This window comes from Drosophila arizonae, chromosome 5 (assembly GCF_054131065.1).
Source record: "Drosophila arizonae isolate 15081-1271.41 chromosome 5, UAZ_ARI_1.0, whole genome shotgun sequence".
NCBI lineage: Eukaryota > Metazoa > Arthropoda > Insecta > Diptera > Drosophilidae > Drosophila > Drosophila arizonae.
Window position 1 is genome coordinate 10985142 of NC_142925.1, and position 19007 is coordinate 11004148.

Below are 19007 nucleotides of genomic sequence, written 5' to 3' on the forward strand. Positions count from 1 at the left end.
CCCGTTCGCAACATTCTTTCACTTGCTTCATCGACAGTTTTTTTTTTTTTTGCGTTTGCGCCAAATTCAATAAAAGAAGTTTTATGTTAATTATTTTCTAAATAAATTTTGTTTATTTTATTATTATTTATTTCATTAAATGTATAAATAATTCTCTTTACACGTAAACGATTCAAGCTTGCCACGCCCCAGCCGCCCGTCCGCCCACCAGTCACATGCAGTTTTTGTTCGAGCTGTGTGTGTGAGTGTGTGTAAGTGTATTTATATATGTACATATAAAGCATGCGATTTTTGTTGTTGCTGCTGACGTTGGATCTATGGGGCTCTGGAGGGGGTTTTGCTGGCATACAAATAATTACAATAACATTAACGGAATTAATTGTGTCTCGAAATTATATTTCTTGTACTTGAATTGAAAATTTTAAAAACTTTGCATTTCGAATATTTTCCTTCACTTTTTTACACATAGACGAAACTAAAGCTAGAGTATGCATAAATCAAATGACAGACATATTTATATACATATATATATATATATAGGATATATATATATATAGGGCAGATTAGAATGAAAGACAAATAGGATAACACTTTTGACTTATTTTTTCTTTGTTTTTGCTTTTTTTTTTTTGTTTCTTTGCAGCGCTAGTTCAGCTGCTGCTTGAGTATACAATACATCTCTCTTTTTGTTTATATATACGTATATATATATATATATATTGGGTGGGGTGAGGCCACACCCAATTTCTAGTGTGTTAGTGTGTGTGAAAGTGTATATGTGTGTGTGTGCCTGCGTGCGTTTGCAGCTCGTGTACTAAAGGAATGCTCTTCATCAAACACAATCATAATTGTTTTATATCAAACTAGCTGACACACACACAGTACACCCACACACACTCTCATCATCTGTTCTGCTTTGTTGTTGTACCCGTCAACCCAAATAGAAATTATGACATAAATGTTGTGTTTGCTTCTTGAAAATAATGTTGACTTACTCGATTGATTTATCATACATATTTATCTCAATACATATATATATATTTATTAATAGTATCCATAATAGGAGACATATATCTATACAATCCTCACAATAATAATATATATATGTATATATATATAGGTTTTCATATGTCTAGCACCCCGCACATTTTGAAAATAAACCTCACTTAAACAGAAAGGACCTCACACAATAGATAGAGAAGGAGAAAAAACTGTTTATCCTGATTTATATATTTTTTTCCTTTTTTTTTTTAGTTTTTACTATTTTTTTTTGTTTTTCTTTTCTTATCTCTTTTTCCCTATTTGGTTTACATGATTAGAGCCCGCCCGAGGAGTTGGCAACCGCTTTAACTATTTACTTAGTAATTGTTTCCCTTTTCTTCTTCTTCTGCTTCAACTTAAACGGCTCCAATATCACTTTGGTATCTGGCGGTCAAGTAGTTGGCCGCCTCTGTCATTTGTTCCAGGCACTGGTACAGACCATTCAGATGTCGTTTGCAGCGGCGGGCCAGCTCGGTGGCCTTGTCGCTGGACTTTTGGCAGGCGGCATCGGCTATGTCGCTGCCATCGGTGCTTTGGGCATTGTCGCTCTTGTTGCCATCCGATTCCAGGCCTGAGTCGATCTCGTTCGACATATCGGAATCGGAATCGCTCAGATTGCTGACCGATGTGGTGGACATCATGGATGCTGTCGATGTCCTTCTCACATGACCTTTGACACCCGCAGAGCTTCGACTGCTGTTGCTGCTGCTGGTGTTGCTATTTGTGTTGGACTCAGTCTTGATCTCCTGCTGCTGCTGCTGTTGTTGTTGTTGCTGTTGCTCTGTTTCCAGCTGTGTGTTGTCTTCATCATCATCATCATCATCATCCTGATTGTTTGTCCAGAGTAAATCTTTCTTCAGTGAATTCAGCACGGTATACAAATTGAAGAGCTCTGAGGCGTTGAGGAACTCGTGCACATTCTTGGAATGTGCCGCACCACGTTTGCCCTCGGCACTGGAATTTTTTGTCAGCTGATTGGCGGTTGTATCCTTGCCCGTTGCAGGTATTATATCAGTGCTATCACCGATCTAGATATGGGGAGAATTCGGATAGAAAAGAAAGCAGCAAGCAGGCAAGCATACATTAGCTAAATTGTTTAAACATTCATTTGGAAATGAGTAGATTGAAGCAGCAGGAGGAGGAGTAGGAGGAGGTGAGCTGAGTTTACATTGATTTGGAACCCACCTGCCGATCCATGAGCCTGCATGGCACCAATATGGTATCATCCATGATGTTAACCGTCTTCACGAACTTCTCCATCACATTGATAATGCAGTCTTTGGAGAACTGCTGCTCATCGTGACGCACAATGCGACGCAGGCAGTTCCTGAAGTGAGAGAGAAGGAGTGAGAGGAAGATATAGTACAGATTTTATAGATAGCCCAAGTAATGATTGTATTCAGACCGGTTTTTTTTTTTGTACAGAACCGGTTCTAATAAGACACATTGAACAAATATAATTACTCCCAAAAATATATGGTAAATCCTCCATATAGAATTCAAGTCAAAAATCGATTTGGGAGCAAAAGACTTTGCTTGATATAATAAATGTGTAATAATATATACAAAATAAGCATACGCCCATATATAAGGCAATTATTTAAATATTTGAATTTTTCTTAACATTACAGGCTCTGGAAATGAGAGATAAATGTTAATGAAAGATGTTATATATCCTATATTCCATGTTCTACCTTCTATCAAACACAAAAACACAGACATAGAAATGAGCTATAAAATAACACTCTAGACTCAGCAATATATAAAGAGCTCCAAAATATATAACATATGTTCAAAGTCATATGCTTTATGGTTTCAAAGACGTCAGCATTAAAGCATTATTCATTTCGCAATACGCGCCTCTCTAGCCTGATCTAGCCCAAGCCCAAAAAAAAACCCGTCCGTCACACGTTTGCTTCTTGGACAATAGCCGCCAATTTGGCCATTCAATAGAAATAACCCGATCTGGCTTGGCTGGAAACGTGTCGTCGTTAAGTCTGGCCACTTGTTCTTTTTAACATTTCCGACATCAAATCAACATCATCTTCTGGTCGCCTGATAAATACCAAATTGATTTCAATCTATGCAAATCAGTTGCCAAATTCATTAAATACAAACTATATAAATAGAAGAGCAACAACAACAACAGCAGCAACAACAACAACAACAACAACAACAACAATAATAAAGGTATAAAAAACCTGTACGCTCTGAGCCGCTGATTTCTATTTCTGAATAGCAAGTGTTTTCGGCAATATATACATACATATATATGTATATACACATTTATAGCTATATATATATATATATATATATATATATCTATACGTTTCAGTTTTCTCCCCATTCGTCTACCTGTTCTGCGGTTCAAGCGCTTTGAGCCACGTGTCTTGCGAAAGTCGTACATGCAAACTATTAGCCTTTCGAGTCTGGTTAATTCACTTCCATTCGTTCCATTTGTAGTGTAGAACCCGATTAACCCCACTCGTAGACGCCGGCTAGTCTCACCGCTCGCCGACGTCCGAAGTTCAGAACGCTTATCGTCTGGAGCTGGAGTTGTTCGCTCACTAGTTCGCCGCCTCCGATAACTCTCTGTAGATAGTGTCTCGCGTGGTAGACGCGTGATCGTCTGGGCTGGCCGCCTTGATAAATTTAGTTTTGGCTGTGCATATACATATATATATGCACTTAAGGCATTCCCCCAACTATTAAGGCCAGCCCCCCACCCCCAGTCATGTAATCGTCTAGACTATTGATAGCTTCTTGTGGGCATGGGACACGCCGCCGCCGCGTGCTCGACCACAAAGTCACATAGTGGCATAGTGTAAAGAGATGTATATTGCGTCGCTTGTGTCAAGGTTTTTTTCCACTGGTCATGCCGTACTTATTTCTCTCTCTCTATCTCTGTTTCTCAATATTTCTTTCTCTCTTTATATATATGCATAACTAGAAACTTTCCTATTATACTGCATGACTAATTGAGCTAATTGAATATGGCATTTGAATGAGCTTAACGTCATAAGAAAATCCCTTTAAAGTGCCTTACTTGATGCACTTAGAGTTACCCTGTAATTACTACTCTAATAACTCACTAGTTTCTCAATAGTTGCAAAATAAATTTTACCTACAGTTTTCTGAGTTATTAAACTAAATGCATATCAAATTTCAGTTGATTATCTTCCATTTTTGTTTTTGTTTTGCTTTTACGCTTGATTGCATTTGAGGCTTCCCTCATATGAGCTGTTCGACTAGAATGTTCTAATAACTGCACAGTTAGAACTATAAATAAATCTACATCTACTATGCCCCAACTCATTTTAAATTCAATAGTAATAAAATTTTTTATTTTTATTTTTATTAGTATTTTAAATTTGTTGATTTTATTAAACAAGTTTTCCACTACGTCAATCTAGTTTTACATAGAATTATAATTATTATATATATATATATATATTATAGAATAAACATTCTAGAACTTTTCAGTTCGGCAAAAGTTCAAACTCTTTGTTTACGTTTGCTGTAGGGTATTAAATGAGGCTATCAGAATTGTGTAAAGCGCGCAATTATCTTATCAATAAGTAGCGTCCGGTCGAATCGCCTCATTCATACATAATTACCTAGACAATGAATGAAATATTTGATTTACATTGCTCAGCAAAAGGGAAGAATAATTGAGATAGAAATAGAAATCAGGCGTTGTCCATTTTAGCAAATGTCGCATTAATTTAAAATAGAAAAAAAAATCATCAGGCGTCACATAATTGGCCACGCGCCAGCATCAAAAGCTCGCTTCAAGAGAGAGTGGAGCAGTGGCGTTATTGACCTTTCACAGCTGACGTATGTTGGGCGGCGAAAGAGTGGGTGGAGGGAGAGGGCGGTAATCGTACAACAAGTGCAGCTGCGCCCAATTATGCCGGCAGCAGAGGAAAAAGCCGCAGTCGAGGCGGCGTTCGATAAACACGCCATACGAAACGACCAATTGCAGCGAAGCACGGCGAACCTTTTTATCTGAGCGAATATCTGTAGCCGTTAGTGTAGTTGTTGTACTCTGGTAATTGTCTCCTATTCTCTCTCTATAGATTTTAATCGACTAGTCGTGTGGCCCATTAAGGCGCCAAAAACAAAAGCTTAGTGCCCATCCAGTGCACACCTGGCGGCAACACCTGCCTGTGAAGTGGGCCAAGCCAGGCACGCGACACGCGTCCAGTTTTTTTTCGTTTGCTGCGAAACATGCGCAGCAGCAGCGCGGCATACAACACAGAAATCAGCCGATTTTTTGCAGCTGGGCGAGCGGGCGCGGATGCCGACTCTGCGGCGAATATTTTGTGGCAAGAGAGCGCTCAAGCTCTCTTCAGCTGTACTCTTTGTTTTTATTTGAGAGCGAGTGTGTGTGTGTGTGAGAGAGAGGGAGGCAGTGATGCGAGCTGTAACTGTACGATTGTTAGATAAAGAGACGCTACTCTTGCTGCAGCCTGTTTACTATTATTGTTGTTGTTGCTGTTGCTTTGCCAGCAATATTTGCAAAATTGAGCAACACTATTTTATTGTTTGGTTGTGTTTTTGTTGAAGCGAATTGACCAATATTTGTTTAATGTTGTTTTGCAGTGTGGTTGCCCCTGTTTGGCCTCGACTGACCTCCAATGATAATCGATAAATGAGCAAATCGATATTAATTATATTTCACTAGTTAACATGCGACAACGCGATCAGAAACAAATACAAATTCTAACTAAATTTGTGAGTTTGTCAAGGCGAAAGCAATTTGTACTACTTTGTACCACTATTCAGAGTAACGCTCACAAATGCCATCATCAGCAGCATATTATTAATGACTTGCATGTACCTATGAGTATATATTTATATGCCTACGTCAATCAGTCAAGTTTAAGAGTGGGGACAGTGAATCATGCCATTGCTTCTAATTGTTTTTATTTGTATTATTATTATTTCTCTCTTTTGTTGGTTTTGCCTTTAGTTTTATACCCTGCGGCGTCCGCCGATGGCTCATAGTTGAAACTTTTTGCATAGCGATAATGGCAATGAAGATGAGTAATAGTTGTTATCGATAGATGACATGCGATCGCCAAAAGCGCTGATTAGAGCAAAGGCGATAAAACAAAAATAAACACATTAAACGCCTCAGCTGCGGCGGTGGAAAGTGGAATGATGGTCGGAGGTATGCGATTTTATTAGTTTAAACAAACTTAAATAGCAGACAGACATACATACATACACTCTACTACACTACATACAAAACGAGCCCAGGTTGAAAACCCACACACATATACATACTCACACGCATAAGCATACACATATACATATATATTATGTACAGCTATAGCACGATTGTGTCATATTAGGCAGCATTGCCTTTACTTTTTTTCTTTCGTGTTTGAATGGCTGTCCGCATCGTACGATAAAATTTTTGTATCTTGTCGAAACGAAAGAGAAAACGCCGTGTGGACAAGGGGTGCGGTGCCGCTTGCAGTCAGAAAGAGAGGGAGTGAGAGAAAGAGCATGCAAAATGATGTGAGCGAAATTGTGTGAGCTGTGTTCCTCTCCTCTCCATTCCCTCCACCGGCCCCTGCCCCTTCCCATCCTTGTGCTATTATTTAGCAACTGCTTTAAATTGAATTTAAACACATTTTAACTAGAAACTCGCGCTTGCCCAGCCCAAAACTGGGCACACACATACGTACACACTCAGCAACATACAATCATATTCATATACGTACATACACTTGCTCGCAGAACTCTGCGTACACTTGCAAACAAACCCCTATTTCTATGTTTACATGTATATTGTATTTAATATAGAAGACTTAAGGCAATACTTCTTTTTGTATAACAATTTTCATCTATTTATTAACATAATTATGTTTTCATTTTATTATTAAAACTAAACCTAATATTGAAAAAAATTATAAACAAAACACATTACCAAAAAATGACACCTCAAAAGTCTGCGTACATTTTAAGTTTGCTGCATACAGCGCTGGAATTTGTTAGTTGTTAGTATCTTGTAGGATACCCTTTTCGTTTTAACACCTCAGCCAGACGGCGAGGCATTGACTCAACCAGCTTTTTAGTGTCCTCTGTAGTTATTTTGCCCCATTCTTCCATCATGACCTCCTTCAGCATGTTCTTAGACCTTATGGTGTGCTGCCGAATCCTACGCTCGAGTAAGTCCCATAGATGCTCAATAGGATTGAGGTCTGGGGACTGGGGAGGCGTTCGGAGTTGGCTTTTTACATTGAAAAGTAGCCAGAGCTTTACATTGTGGGCTGTATGCTTCGGATCATTGTCCTGTTGGAAGCAAAATTCGTCCTCCAGGTGCAATTTCTGGGCACTCTGATGCAGATTCTCACTAAGAACTCTTATATAATCCTTATGGTCCATTGTTGATTCTATAAAAGAGAGATTTCCCACGCCACTAGCCGCCATACATCCCCACACCATTACACCACCTCCACCATGCTTTACTGTAGGCAATAAATTTTCCTTATCCATGGCTGTTCCGCTTTTTCTCCATACTATTTTCTTTCCTTTTATGCCAAATAGGCAAAACTTGCTCTCATCTGAGAAAATTACCCTTTTCCAGAAGCTAGAAGGCTTGGAAATGTGCTCATTGGCGAAGTCCATACGCTTTTTCCTGTTCACCTCTGATACATGTGGCTTCCTACGTGCAACGCGGCCATGATAGCCCGCTTTTTTCCAAGTGCGTCGAACGGTTTCCTCAGAAACAGTTTTGGAGAAACGTTCTGCAACTTCCAGACGTCCTTGGTGAGCAGATATCATTGGATTTTGAGGTACCAATTGAACAATATGTTTTTTCTCTCGTTCCGTGAGCAAGGGTGGGCAGCCTGAACGAGGCTTTGACAATATAGAGCCCGATGAGACATAATTGTCGTACACTCTTTGGCACGAAGAATGAGTTCTGCCTACCAATAGACCAATTTCTCGGTAGGATTTGCCTTCTAACCTATATTTTAATATAAGCTTACGAACTTCTACCGATATTTCTTTCCCTTTTTGCTCCATGATGAAACGCGTGCCAAATTTCTTTTCAAAGTGATAGCAAATTACGCAAATGAGCGAAGAGGAATTAAAGAAACATGCAAAAACTAACGGTGATCGTGAATTCCAGCGCTGTACGCAGCAAACTTAAAATGTACGCAGACTTTTGAGGTGTCATTTTTTGGTAATGTGTTTTGTTTATATTTTTTTTTAATATTTGGTTTAGTTTTAATAATAAAATGAAAACATAATTATGTTAATAAATAAATGAAAATTGTTATACAAAAAGAAGTATTGCATTAAGTCTTCTATATTAAATACAATATACATGTAAACATAGAAATAGGGGTTTGTTTGCAAGTGTACGCAGAGTTCTGCGAGCAAGTGTATGTATGTAGAGATCTATGTGTGTTTATTTCACCCATAAGATTTTACTTACCGACTAGTCTCCAGCTTGGTGAGGTCTGTGTATCCGCTCATTGTGCTGTGTTTTATGAATTCTTTGTCTTCTTCTATTACCAAAATTGGTTAAGCAGACGGTTTTTTGGGGTTTCTTTATTTAAATGCTGACACCGCAAGTTAATAAAAAAATTTTCTTTTGCTCTGTGTATCACACATACACGCGCACTTTCACTGTGTCTATCGCATTGGGTTTATGTTTCTGTGACTGTGTGCGTGCGGGCCTTCAGCTGATGTTTTCTGTATTTGTATTTGTAGTTGAGAATTCTTTGCCTCTGGCTAGGCTAGGCAAGCAAATCTTTGTTGCTATTACGAAATCAGCAAACTTAGTTACAAGTAGTTATTAATTTATCGCAATCTGCCGACACGTTTAATATTTATTGAACTCGAATTCGTTTTGCGTTACTTTTGAGAAGTCGCTGCCGTTTTATGACAACAAGAAGGCTCTAAGCATACATAGACTGATGATAGTTGCTGATCAATTCTATTAATTGCTTTATTTATATATCAAAATTCTAAGTATATTATTTTGTGCTTGCTCGCGCACTGCTGCACCACGACAAACGACCGCTACGAACGAGTTTCGATTTCAAAATGATGTGAGCGGCGAGCAGTGTGGCCTCAATCGCTTAGCGTTCAAAAACTGAAAAGAAAACGATATAGTATCGAGTAGTTCAGGCAAGCATGGTATCGATAGTCATATAAGACCCTCACGCGATGTATCGTTCACAATTCTGATAAAAGCGCATTAATTTGAACTGAAATTTCTTATTGGTTTGCGTATCAGGTATCAGGTGTTTGTTTTGGCCAAGCTCAAAACCATTTTGAACTTTACAAAATACATCGAAATACGCTGGCACAGCTGTTGCTTGCAGTCAATTCCTCGTATTAGATGTTTAAAAATTATAAGAATGCGATTTCCACGTTTGTACAAAATCATTTCGGCCAAACTAAAATGACAATTTTTATTTCACTTGAAAAACAATTACTAATTATGAATTGCCGCCGACTTAATGACCCGCAGTGGCCGCCTTCGCAGCAATCTCATCCTCCTTAGCATGCAGGGCGATCAGCTCCTGTTTCTTTGTAGCAATACGCTCCTCACGTCGCTTGCGTGCTTCGCGCACCTTTTGACGACGGGCCTCAGCCTGGTCAGCGAGCATCTTGCTGCGCTGCTTCTCGGCCTTCTTCTTGTGAATGTATTCCATGAGGACGCGCTTGTTCTTGAACACATTACCCTTGCACTTCATGTACAGATCGTGGTACAGATGGCGATCGATCTTCTTGCTGTCGCGGTACTTCTTCAGCAAGCGACGCAGCACACGTTGACGCTGCATCCACAGCAGCTTAGTGGGCATACGAGCATTTGCTGTACCCTTGCGCTTACCAAAGCCGCAGTGACGACCCTTGCGACGCGCCTCGGTGTTCTTGCGCACACGGTAGCGGGAATGGACCACGACGGGCTTCTTGATGATCAGACCATCCTTGATCAGTTTGCGTATGTTCTGACCTGCAAGACAAAAAATCTCCATTTAGTATACTCTTATTCGCACATTTCCTGCATTTGGTATACTTACGCGAGTTTGTGTTGGCGATCTCATTAATTTCATTGGGATCCAACCAAACCTTCTTCTTGCCGCAACGCAGCACTGAGGCTGCGAGCCTCTTCTGGAGCTTTAGAGAACTGCAAGCAGAGAACACCGAAGAAAATTAGCTAAAACAGCATGCTATGATTTTGCATGCGTGTGTGTGTGTGTATATGTGAGCATGTGTGCATGAACGTGGTTTCGGTTCAATTTACACATTTTTGGATAACCCTGGGCAACTGCACTCATAACATGTTGCATGCCACATGTAATCCACAAGTTTTTGCACACTTTTCACACATTTTCGTACACAAAACACAGAAACTGCTGAAATTCGTCAATACCTCATGTCGACCCTTGCTCGTCGTGGCTGGGAAAGAAAGAAAAATTTGACAGACGGAAGTGACTGCCATTTTTGAGCATTTACCACAACAAAATGCTGACTGCTATATCACGCACCAATCACAATGGGCGATTAACAGTGTAATGTTGCATAACAGCCAAATGTTATATGAAATTTTATGTTAACCATCCCTGGTCAAACAGCTGATTATACGGCAGATAAAGTTCAATCACAATATTAATTAATAATTGTTGTTTTAAAGAGTTAGTTAAATATGCAACACACTTTAAGGCGATGTCTGACAATGGCGAAGACTGGTAGAGGGAGCTTGCGGCAACTGGCAACGCTGCCGCATGCACCCGAACAAAACAAAAATCAAACAAGTCGCAATCAGTTGCCCAGGTTGATGGACTTTCCGGAGATAATATGGCCATCGGCACTGAATACAATCAAAAATTGGATAACCGTACAGTTCATCATACGTCCATATTTTGATAGTGAATTTCAAATCAAGGACTTTGTATACGGCGCAAAACAGGCGCTGCAGGTGAACTCCCAAATTGTTGCTTCAATTACGCAGCAAATTTATTCATAAGTGCAATACTACTGTGAACTAATTATAGGTCGTGTCTAGCAAGTTGGTGGGCGGAGATCTGAGCCAGCTAAAAGATCTAGTGACACCCGAGGCCATAGCCGAACTGAAGCCCGTCGTGCAGAAACTGTCCATGACGCAGCGCAAACAACTGGAGATCCACGAGAGCGACATCTATTTGTCGTTTCCCTATCAAATCGGCATCATGTTCGATGATGCGAACGATAAGCTGCAAAAGCGTTGGGTCGAGATCACAATGGTGTTCCATGTGATGCGTGGCCTGACCGAAATGCGTGAACGAGGCGAGGAGATACCCTGGAATATGGGGTGAGCGAAAGGGTTAACAACTAGATCTCTCTCTGTTTCTATAAGCTCGGACTTTCTTGATCTACTTGTAGCACAATGCCGGAATATCAGGATCGAGTCTTCATTTGTAATTATCGCTTTAAAAAAGAGTTTACAGCCGGACAGCAATCAGACTGGACGATCAATGTGGCCAATCATTTCAGGGCCATTGATCTAATTAATGAATCTAAATAGCAGTTGGCTTCCTAACTCAGACTCTTAGAAATCGTGGAAAGCCCCATTGTATCAGATATAGTTTCCGGAAGTTTGCCTAATCACATTTTAGATGAATTTTGGAATAAAATTTGCATTGCAAGTGTTTAGGTATGAGCAAAACATAAAAAAAAAAAAAACAAAACAAAAACCACTCAGATCATTTAAAGTTTTATCATTTTTTTTTGTATCTTAATATCTGGTTATTATATAGTTTAAATAACGAGTATGTGTTTAGATGACAATACAAATTGATTTGTTTTGATGTTCCTTTGTTTTTTTTGTTGTTTGTTATTTTTAATTGTTCTTAGTGTGCTTCTCGTACTTGGCCCTGTAGATGCCCTTTGAGTCGTACTTGTCGAGGAGCATGGTCCATTCCCTGGGCTTGTTAGTTCGCAGATAATTGATCACCTTGTTGGAATTGCGACGCTGCACATCGGTACACTTGGAGCACTCCGACTCGAGGGCATCGGGCAGCAGTTTCTTCAGCTCGCGTCCCTCGGCCGTGCATGGTCCATTCTCCATCAGGCACTTGATGTAGGCGTTTAAGATGCGATTATTGCTCAGCACTTCGTCCACATTGACATTGTCGAATTTGTTTGTGTATTTCTTCTCGGGTCTAGCCAGGGCGAGGGCGGCAAACACGCCCAACAGCAATATGACCAGTGATGCCTTCATCTTGTCTCAAGAGCTGTAGAACAGAGAGAGAGAGAGAGATGGAGGAAGAAAACGTCCCCGTTAAAATGTGAGTAATTGCAAAACAAATATATAAACAGCCATTCAAATACTATTTGTGGCAATATTATTTGTCCTAAATAAATAATCTGAGGCGTCATCTGGTCTGCTCTGTAAAAGGGGCTAGCAACACGCCAGAGTTTTGAGAATGAATCGTTCGATTCATTTCTGGGCTAGTTCGTTTCATGCATTATTAATGCCTCTTGGCATATATATGGCACATGCATACTAATTAATGATTTAGTTTTAGTAATAACAAAAGATTTCACAATTTTCGTACCACGTCACTTCAAGCTCTTTTATAAAGTGGATTAAGTTCGCTGTTCGCCCTCTTTTTTTTTTTTTTTTTTTCATTTAGCTAAAACCACTTTTGTACCGTTGTTCGCAAGTGTTGCCAATCTGTTTACGCAATAGACCAGGCATCGATACCGAATGGACAGCTGCAATGCCTGCGTCGCTCGCCGCTGCTTCCCTCTCTCACCCTCAACGTCTTTTTTTTTAGCTGCTATTCAAAACGGATTATATTCGCTTTTCGTCTTGTTTTTTTTTTCGCTGCTACTTTTGTACTGTCGTTTTGTGCACGCAAGTGCTGCCAATCAATAGCAATTTACAGTTGCCAAAGCACAAAACAGCATAGCGCACGCGTAGCCTGCATCGCTCGCCCACTCAGTTACTCTCTCGATCGCTCGTTCGCTCACTCGCGCTCTTTCTCTCTTTGTCAAATAATGTTTGCTTACCGTTTTGTTGTTGTTGCTGCCGAACTGCGAGCTGTTGGTGGATTTTCTCTTGTGTCTGTTGCGTACGACAGCACAGCTTTGATTGCCAAGCTGTTAGCCTGTTTAGCCGACTTTTATAGTAAGGAGCTCGGTTGGCACGGCCAAAAGCTTTCGCACATTCGCTTGGCCACTCGACGAACGGTGGCGCTGCCGTCGGCGTCGGCCTGGGCGGCAGCCCCACCAGTCAAAGGTCTTTCGTGCAGCCAAATTGAACCGGATTTTTAGTTTTCACCCGAATTTTAAGCCAAGCAATTCGCCGCGTACTTGGGATGTACGCAAGCTTTACATAGTTTTTGTTTTTTTTTTTCTTCTTTTCTGGACTTGACGCCGACGCTGACGTCTTAAATGTAAATGTGGCCTCGCCCCCTCTCGTCTCTTCACCAACTCACCAACTCGCCACCTCGCCGCACTTTGCCGCTGTCACAGCTGTTTGTTTAGCTTGTTAGTGCTTTGCACGTTTCGCCCCGCGCGCCGAGACGAAATTCATAGGAAAAACATGCAAAGTACTTACGTGAAAAACTCAAAGGTGTTGTTGCTGTTGATCTTTTACGATCATGTTTATTATGTTGTAATCACTTTTATGCATTTCCCCCATTTCATTTACATTATCTGCAGCATTTAATCGAAGTATGTGTGCGCATGTGTGCGTGTGTGTGTGTGTGTGTTTTGTTTGTGTCTCTCTCTAGGCCCAGCCAGATTTCGAAAGCTCAACTGGTCTCGATTTTGTATCTTTGTTTTTATTTTTGCGGCAAATCGAATTGGGATTTACCGCCATAAACGAGGCGATGTCTTGCGCTCAGTTTCTGTTCAATTTGTTGCATGGTAGACTTTTCCACAGTCAAATGAGAGCTGATAATTGTTGTTATATATATTTTTTTTTTGTAAATAATTCTTTTTTATTTTTAAATTCTGTCAACTTGGGGTCTACAATAATGAGCCATTAAATTCATATACATATATTTATAATTCTAGAGCTAGACTTTATTATTATTTTTTTTATTTCTGTTTTTTGTATACTCACTTTTTAATGGGAATGACTTGAGCTTCTAGCACGAGTATCTCGATTGTCTTGTCTGCTTACCGTACAGTTCAATGGGTCAGTTCTACTTATCTACTTAAGGCTCGTGGCTTTTTAGCCCGCTGTCTCTAATGAAAGCCAATAAATCACTGTGATATAACTTTTATGTTAATTAGTGTGCAATTATGCAAAGTTCAGCTGATTTATCACATTATCATTAAATTTAACAATCTTTCATTTCATTTTGTGTGTCTCGTCTGGCGACTTACAAAATCATCTCTAGGGCGGTCCACAAATGTTGGGACAGATTTAACTGCCAGCAGTTAAGTGCCCTCAGGCTACAATATATATGTATGTATATATGTACATAGAGCATAATTTATACGGAAATCGCATACTTCTAGGAAAATGTTGAAATTAAACAAAAATTAAAAATTTACTGATCTCTAAAAGTGTTTATATGACATGTAGAAATTTATATAAAGCAAGGAGTACTTTATATATCTTATTTTGGCCAGAGGTCTACAAATTTATAAAGCGCAAAAAAATGTTCCTCCCAAACATAATAACTTACATTATATTATAATCTAAATGATTCTCTCCATTAAAATCTTTTAATATCTCTTATATAACCTTTCTTTTTAACAAATCTTAATTGGAGTAGACAAAACGCTTCTGGTTTGCTAAAAAGCTCTCTCTAAAGTACTTGTCGGTATACCAATTCGTCAAAATGAACAAGTGATCTCGGATCTGATCTTTCTAGATATACGTATACGTACATCTGTATATTTATATGTAAAATAGACGTATTTTTGTAATAAAAGTAAGTCATATATACCAAGATTTCCTGATCTTTCTAGCTCTCTTTGACATCATGACACAATTTTTGCCTATTTGTGAAATATATAATTATATATAAATTACATAGATATATGTACATATATATTTTTTTGCCTTTTCTTTCATTTTTACAATATATCCATATATGATCTTTCAAGATCTTTTACATTCTATTATGAGCAAAAATTTCCATACAAAGCAGATCGAAATTCACATTTCTCCAATTGGAAGCATTTTTCTGATCAGAAATCGACGCCTCACATTCTTTGAGAAAACATAATGCATATAAAGAAATATTGTTTTGACAATATTCTGCTCACGTTTCTCAACACTTGCATTACAAACACCCACACACACACACACAGACAGAGCTGTGAATATGTGTGTGTGTTTGTGAATCGTTGACCAATTGCCACATGGGTGTTACAGCTGTCATGATCGGTTTTAGCTTATGCAAATGGAAAGTACCCAGGCCAGAGGAAAGGTAAACAGTCGAGCTCATGGCAACGATGACAGCGTCCCAATCAAAAGTAGGCGTTGTAGGGGCGGGTGCTGGGGAAACGGGCAAGCAAGGGCTGCTTGCCTTGAAAGCCCAGCCAGTGGCAGCATGTGCAAAAGTTCAGGTTCAGGAAGGCAAGCCAAAACAGAAAACAAACAGAAAAACCGAAAACAGAAAGAGAGACACAAAACAGAGATAAACAAAAAACCTGACGCAGCAAAGTAGCAGCAGCAGCAGCAGCAGACAGAGCTTCAATAAAGGTAAATAAATCTGGGGACAGATCTTAAGTGTGATACGTGCGCAGGTTTTCATTGCCAAGCATGGCCAGGTGCAGGTGTGCGCAGGTGTGTGCGTGTCTATGACTTCACTGTAATCATGACTGAGCCTAGGAATCAAGCAAACTGCGACGCGCTCAAAGCCAAGTCATAACAAACCCCAGGGCCTTGAGGGCATCGCTTCCCTCTGGCCATGTCAATCCGCCGCGATTTGACACAAAAGGTGAAATGAGGGGCGAATTCATGTTGTGCAATTACGCATGTCAGCATTATCATTAGCATTATCATTGTTATTGTTATTCTGTTAATTGGCGCCGCTGATAAGCGCAGGCCATGCGGAGGTGTGATGCGCGTTGCTTAAATCTAAATACAACTAAACAGAAACTAAAGCTCTGGCAAACTGAGGCGTATCTATAAGATACAAATATGTGCGAATGCGGCTATTTGAGAGCCAGCTCAGTGGTCAGCTTGGGCTCATGCTGCGGCCTCGGATTCAATATCGTCTCCAGCTGCACAACGGGTGCGCCGCACAGCTTGCGGTAGAGTTCGCCGTAGCTGCGACTCCTGCTGCAGCGCCTGGCCAAGCTGAGCACGCACCACAGCGCGCAGAGCAGCTGCAAGGCCATCAGATAGGGCTGCAGATGCGGCAGCCAGTGGACATTGAAGCGTATTATGTAGAGCACATGAGCTGGTAGGTGATCCATGTCCTGGATAGAGTATAGAGTAGAGAGTTAAAGCAATGCCTGGACTGAGACACTAACAGCTAGCAGAACACTTACGAACTCGTACCAGAAGACGGGCACAATCATGTTGCTCAGCCTGGTCAGCTTGCGGCTGTAGCTGCTGAAGTCCGGCAGCGGGGTGTTGGACTGGAAGCGATACTTCTCATTGATGGGTATGCCCGTGTTGGGCTCCAGCAGTATGAAGGGCTCATGCTCATCGGCATTGGGACTGAGGCCCTCGAAGTGCTGGCGCCAATCGTAGCTGGAGCCATAGAAATGTGGCATGGAGAAGGCGGAGGGAGCATCATCTATGCAGGATACAGAGAGAGAGAGAGAGAGAGAGATGATTGAGACATGAGCCTCTGCGAGTGCCTCTAGGTGACTCATCCAGCACTTACTTATCACACACTTGGACACATCGAACATGCCGCGCGGCAGCTTCACGCCGTAGGTGCTATCCATGCACTTGGGCGCCGTCTCGTTGGCCTGGAGCAGCGTAAAGCGATACGAGTTCATGCCATCGTGCTCCTGATCTCGCTGATAGCGCAGGGGTAGCACACGGCACGACTCCGTGGCTAAGATGCTAAGCGATGAATTCCGTTCCAGGAAGAGCGGATAGAGGGAGTTGTCCAATGTGTCCGCCACATTGATGGGACAGCTGTCGCCCAGATTTCGGGGATTGTCCTTCACACGCTCCTGGATGCGCAGCTCGCCATTGAGATTCTGTATGCGGAAGAAGTTCTCCATGCCCACCTCAGTGCCAATGTTCACCGTGTAGATCTCCTCCTTCTCTTTGAGAGCCTGCCAAAGGATGAGGTGTGAGCTAGATACTAGGAATACTCAATCAAACCACTCACATTGTAGAGCGTGCCACAGTTGGTGGCCAGCGGCAACATTTTGCCAAAAAGTTCCAGCGCGGGACGAGTGAACTCCCACAGGAAATAGTAGATGCTGCCGGTCATAAACACCTGCTCGCCCAGGGTCAGCGCATTGAAGCCCATCGAGGTGAAGGGTATCTGGCAGTACTTGGCAGCGGCGCCCAGCAGGAAGCTATTGAACTGCACAATCGTCTTGTTGAGGATGTCCGGCGAGACGCTCTCCTCGGGCACGAACTCAATGTGGCGATAGCGATGCTTGCGATAGGTCACACTGCTCGCGGTGCGATTGAGGATGTCGTTGTAGCCGACGATCTTATAGACAATCGGGCCGATCTGTTGCAGCTTGATCCTGGCATCGCGTCCACTCAGAAACTCTGGTCCATTGGTCACATTGAACAGGTAGCTCTTCAGCTTGCCAAACGGCGAGTTCACCCAGCTGTCCATGGTGGGCATCTCTTCCCGGAAACGCACCTGCTCCTGGGCCATGGCATACTGATAGTTGACGCCGCACGAGATCACAAACAAATAGATATTCAACAGGCCGAACAATGCAATTGCCACAATTTTCAGCCAGAAACAAGTTGGGCCCATGGCTGACGATGATGCACTGCCTCCACTGGGACGGGAGACTGAAGCTGGTGGAGCTGTGGGATTGGAATGTTGTGCGTCTGCGCTCTTCAAATCACGCGATTCGTTTGATTTCAACAACTAAACGCCGTTTCGAGTCTCCATTGAATTTTAAATACAAATTTGTATTTTTTTTCTGTTGCTTTACAGAATCAGTCTTATCGCGGGGTCCCTTCCTCATCTTAGGCCTGTTTGAAAACGAAACGAAACGCAACTAAACTAAAAATATGATTACAAATAAAAGCAAATCAAGTAAAAGTGAAGAAAATTTGAGAGATTCGCTGGACTACGCAGATACCCTATGTTAGTAGAATTTTTGTAGAGCTAAGTTTTGGAAAAGAATCTATGGCAGAACTTATGGACTGATGGTTCCATTTGAGTATATCGAGTGTGCATAGTCGTTGTATAGGCAGGATTACGCTTTAGGCCTGGCTTATATGGAAGTCAAAAATTTGAGATCTTTAATTATTAATGTAGCATTGACATTATTTAAGTTTAAGCAGAATATTTAGATTGGGAACCGAAATAAGTTACTTAAATGATCTAGAAATTGAGAAAGCTTAAAAAGAATACAATTTGTGTTTTAGAGGATTGTATAAGTCTACAATAAAGCCTTGAGGACTTTAATTGCATCCTGAATATTATTTTAAGATACGCTCCTACTCTATATATATATATAGGTATTATAAGAAGTTTGCTTAGGATAAGTAAGATATATAAAAGTATAAATAATACAGGTCTAAGGTATATAAGAGTTTGTATACCACAGCTTTAAACTTTAATAAGTATAAGTATATATATGTATATGTATAACTGATAATATTATATATATAATAGTGCTGCAACAAACATCCTAGGGATTCATAAACAGATTTGCTATCAAATTTAATTTCATTTAGCTTCAACTACGTATAGAACGAAATCACTTTCTAATTGCTTTTAGTTTCTATAGATTTATGCTAAACGATTCTAATTTTCCTACATTAAACCAATCATTAGAGCTCAGCCGGCTACAGGGTATCACTATAGCAGCGAGGCTAT

General features: G+C 40.8%; 5 protein-coding genes across 6 annotated transcripts; 1 reads left to right on the top strand and 4 right to left on the bottom strand.

Moving 5' to 3' along the window:
* Positions 1-79: 79 nt before the first annotated feature.
* Positions 80-9131, bottom strand: LOC108615246 (uncharacterized). The gene is made up of 3 exons (XM_018009603.2): positions 8498-9131; positions 2227-2368; positions 80-2069 (listed from the first exon to the last, which is right to left on the bottom strand). Exons 1-3 carry the CDS (start codon positions 8536-8538, stop codon positions 1398-1400), a joined length of 855 nt encoding a protein of 284 aa, XP_017865092.1. The 5' UTR covers positions 8539-9131; the 3' UTR covers positions 80-1397.
* Positions 9132-9434: 303 nt separating this feature from the next.
* Positions 9435-10597, bottom strand: RpL19 (ribosomal protein L19). The gene is made up of 3 exons (XM_018009609.2): positions 10448-10597; positions 10095-10201; positions 9435-10027 (listed from the first exon to the last, which is right to left on the bottom strand). Exons 1-3 carry the CDS (start codon positions 10450-10452, stop codon positions 9528-9530), a joined length of 612 nt encoding a protein of 203 aa, XP_017865098.1. The 5' UTR covers positions 10453-10597; the 3' UTR covers positions 9435-9527.
* Positions 10598-10619: 22 nt separating this feature from the next.
* LOC108615248 (m-AAA protease-interacting protein 1, mitochondrial) lies at positions 10620-11861 on the top strand. Its single transcript, XM_018009606.2, has 3 exons — positions 10620-10993; positions 11070-11365; positions 11437-11861. Exons 1-3 carry the CDS (start codon positions 10721-10723, stop codon positions 11576-11578), a joined length of 711 nt encoding a protein of 236 aa, XP_017865095.1. The 5' UTR covers positions 10620-10720; the 3' UTR covers positions 11579-11861.
* On the bottom strand, positions 11760-13229 carry Phk-3 (Pherokine 3). Of its 2 annotated transcripts, none has more exons than XM_018009615.2 (2): positions 13069-13229; positions 11760-12287 (listed from the first exon to the last, which is right to left on the bottom strand). In XM_018009615.2, exon 2 carries the CDS (start codon positions 12272-12274, stop codon positions 11894-11896), a length of 381 nt encoding a protein of 126 aa, XP_017865104.1. In that variant the 5' UTR covers positions 12275-12287; positions 13069-13229; the 3' UTR covers positions 11760-11893. The 2 variants fall into 2 exon arrangements, with proteins under 2 accessions (XP_017865104.1, XP_089326550.1); XM_089470424.1 differs by lacking the exon at positions 13069-13229 and adding an exon at positions 12612-13016.
* A 2779-nt stretch (positions 13230-16008) lies between these two features.
* Positions 16009-18126, bottom strand: LOC149268479 (scavenger receptor class B member 1). The gene is made up of 4 exons (XM_089470420.1): positions 17319-18126; positions 16860-17262; positions 16519-16769; positions 16009-16446 (listed from the first exon to the last, which is right to left on the bottom strand). Exons 1-4 carry the CDS (start codon positions 17928-17930, stop codon positions 16180-16182), a joined length of 1533 nt encoding a protein of 510 aa, XP_089326546.1. The 5' UTR covers positions 17931-18126; the 3' UTR covers positions 16009-16179.
* Between the last annotated feature and the right edge of the window lie 881 nt (positions 18127-19007).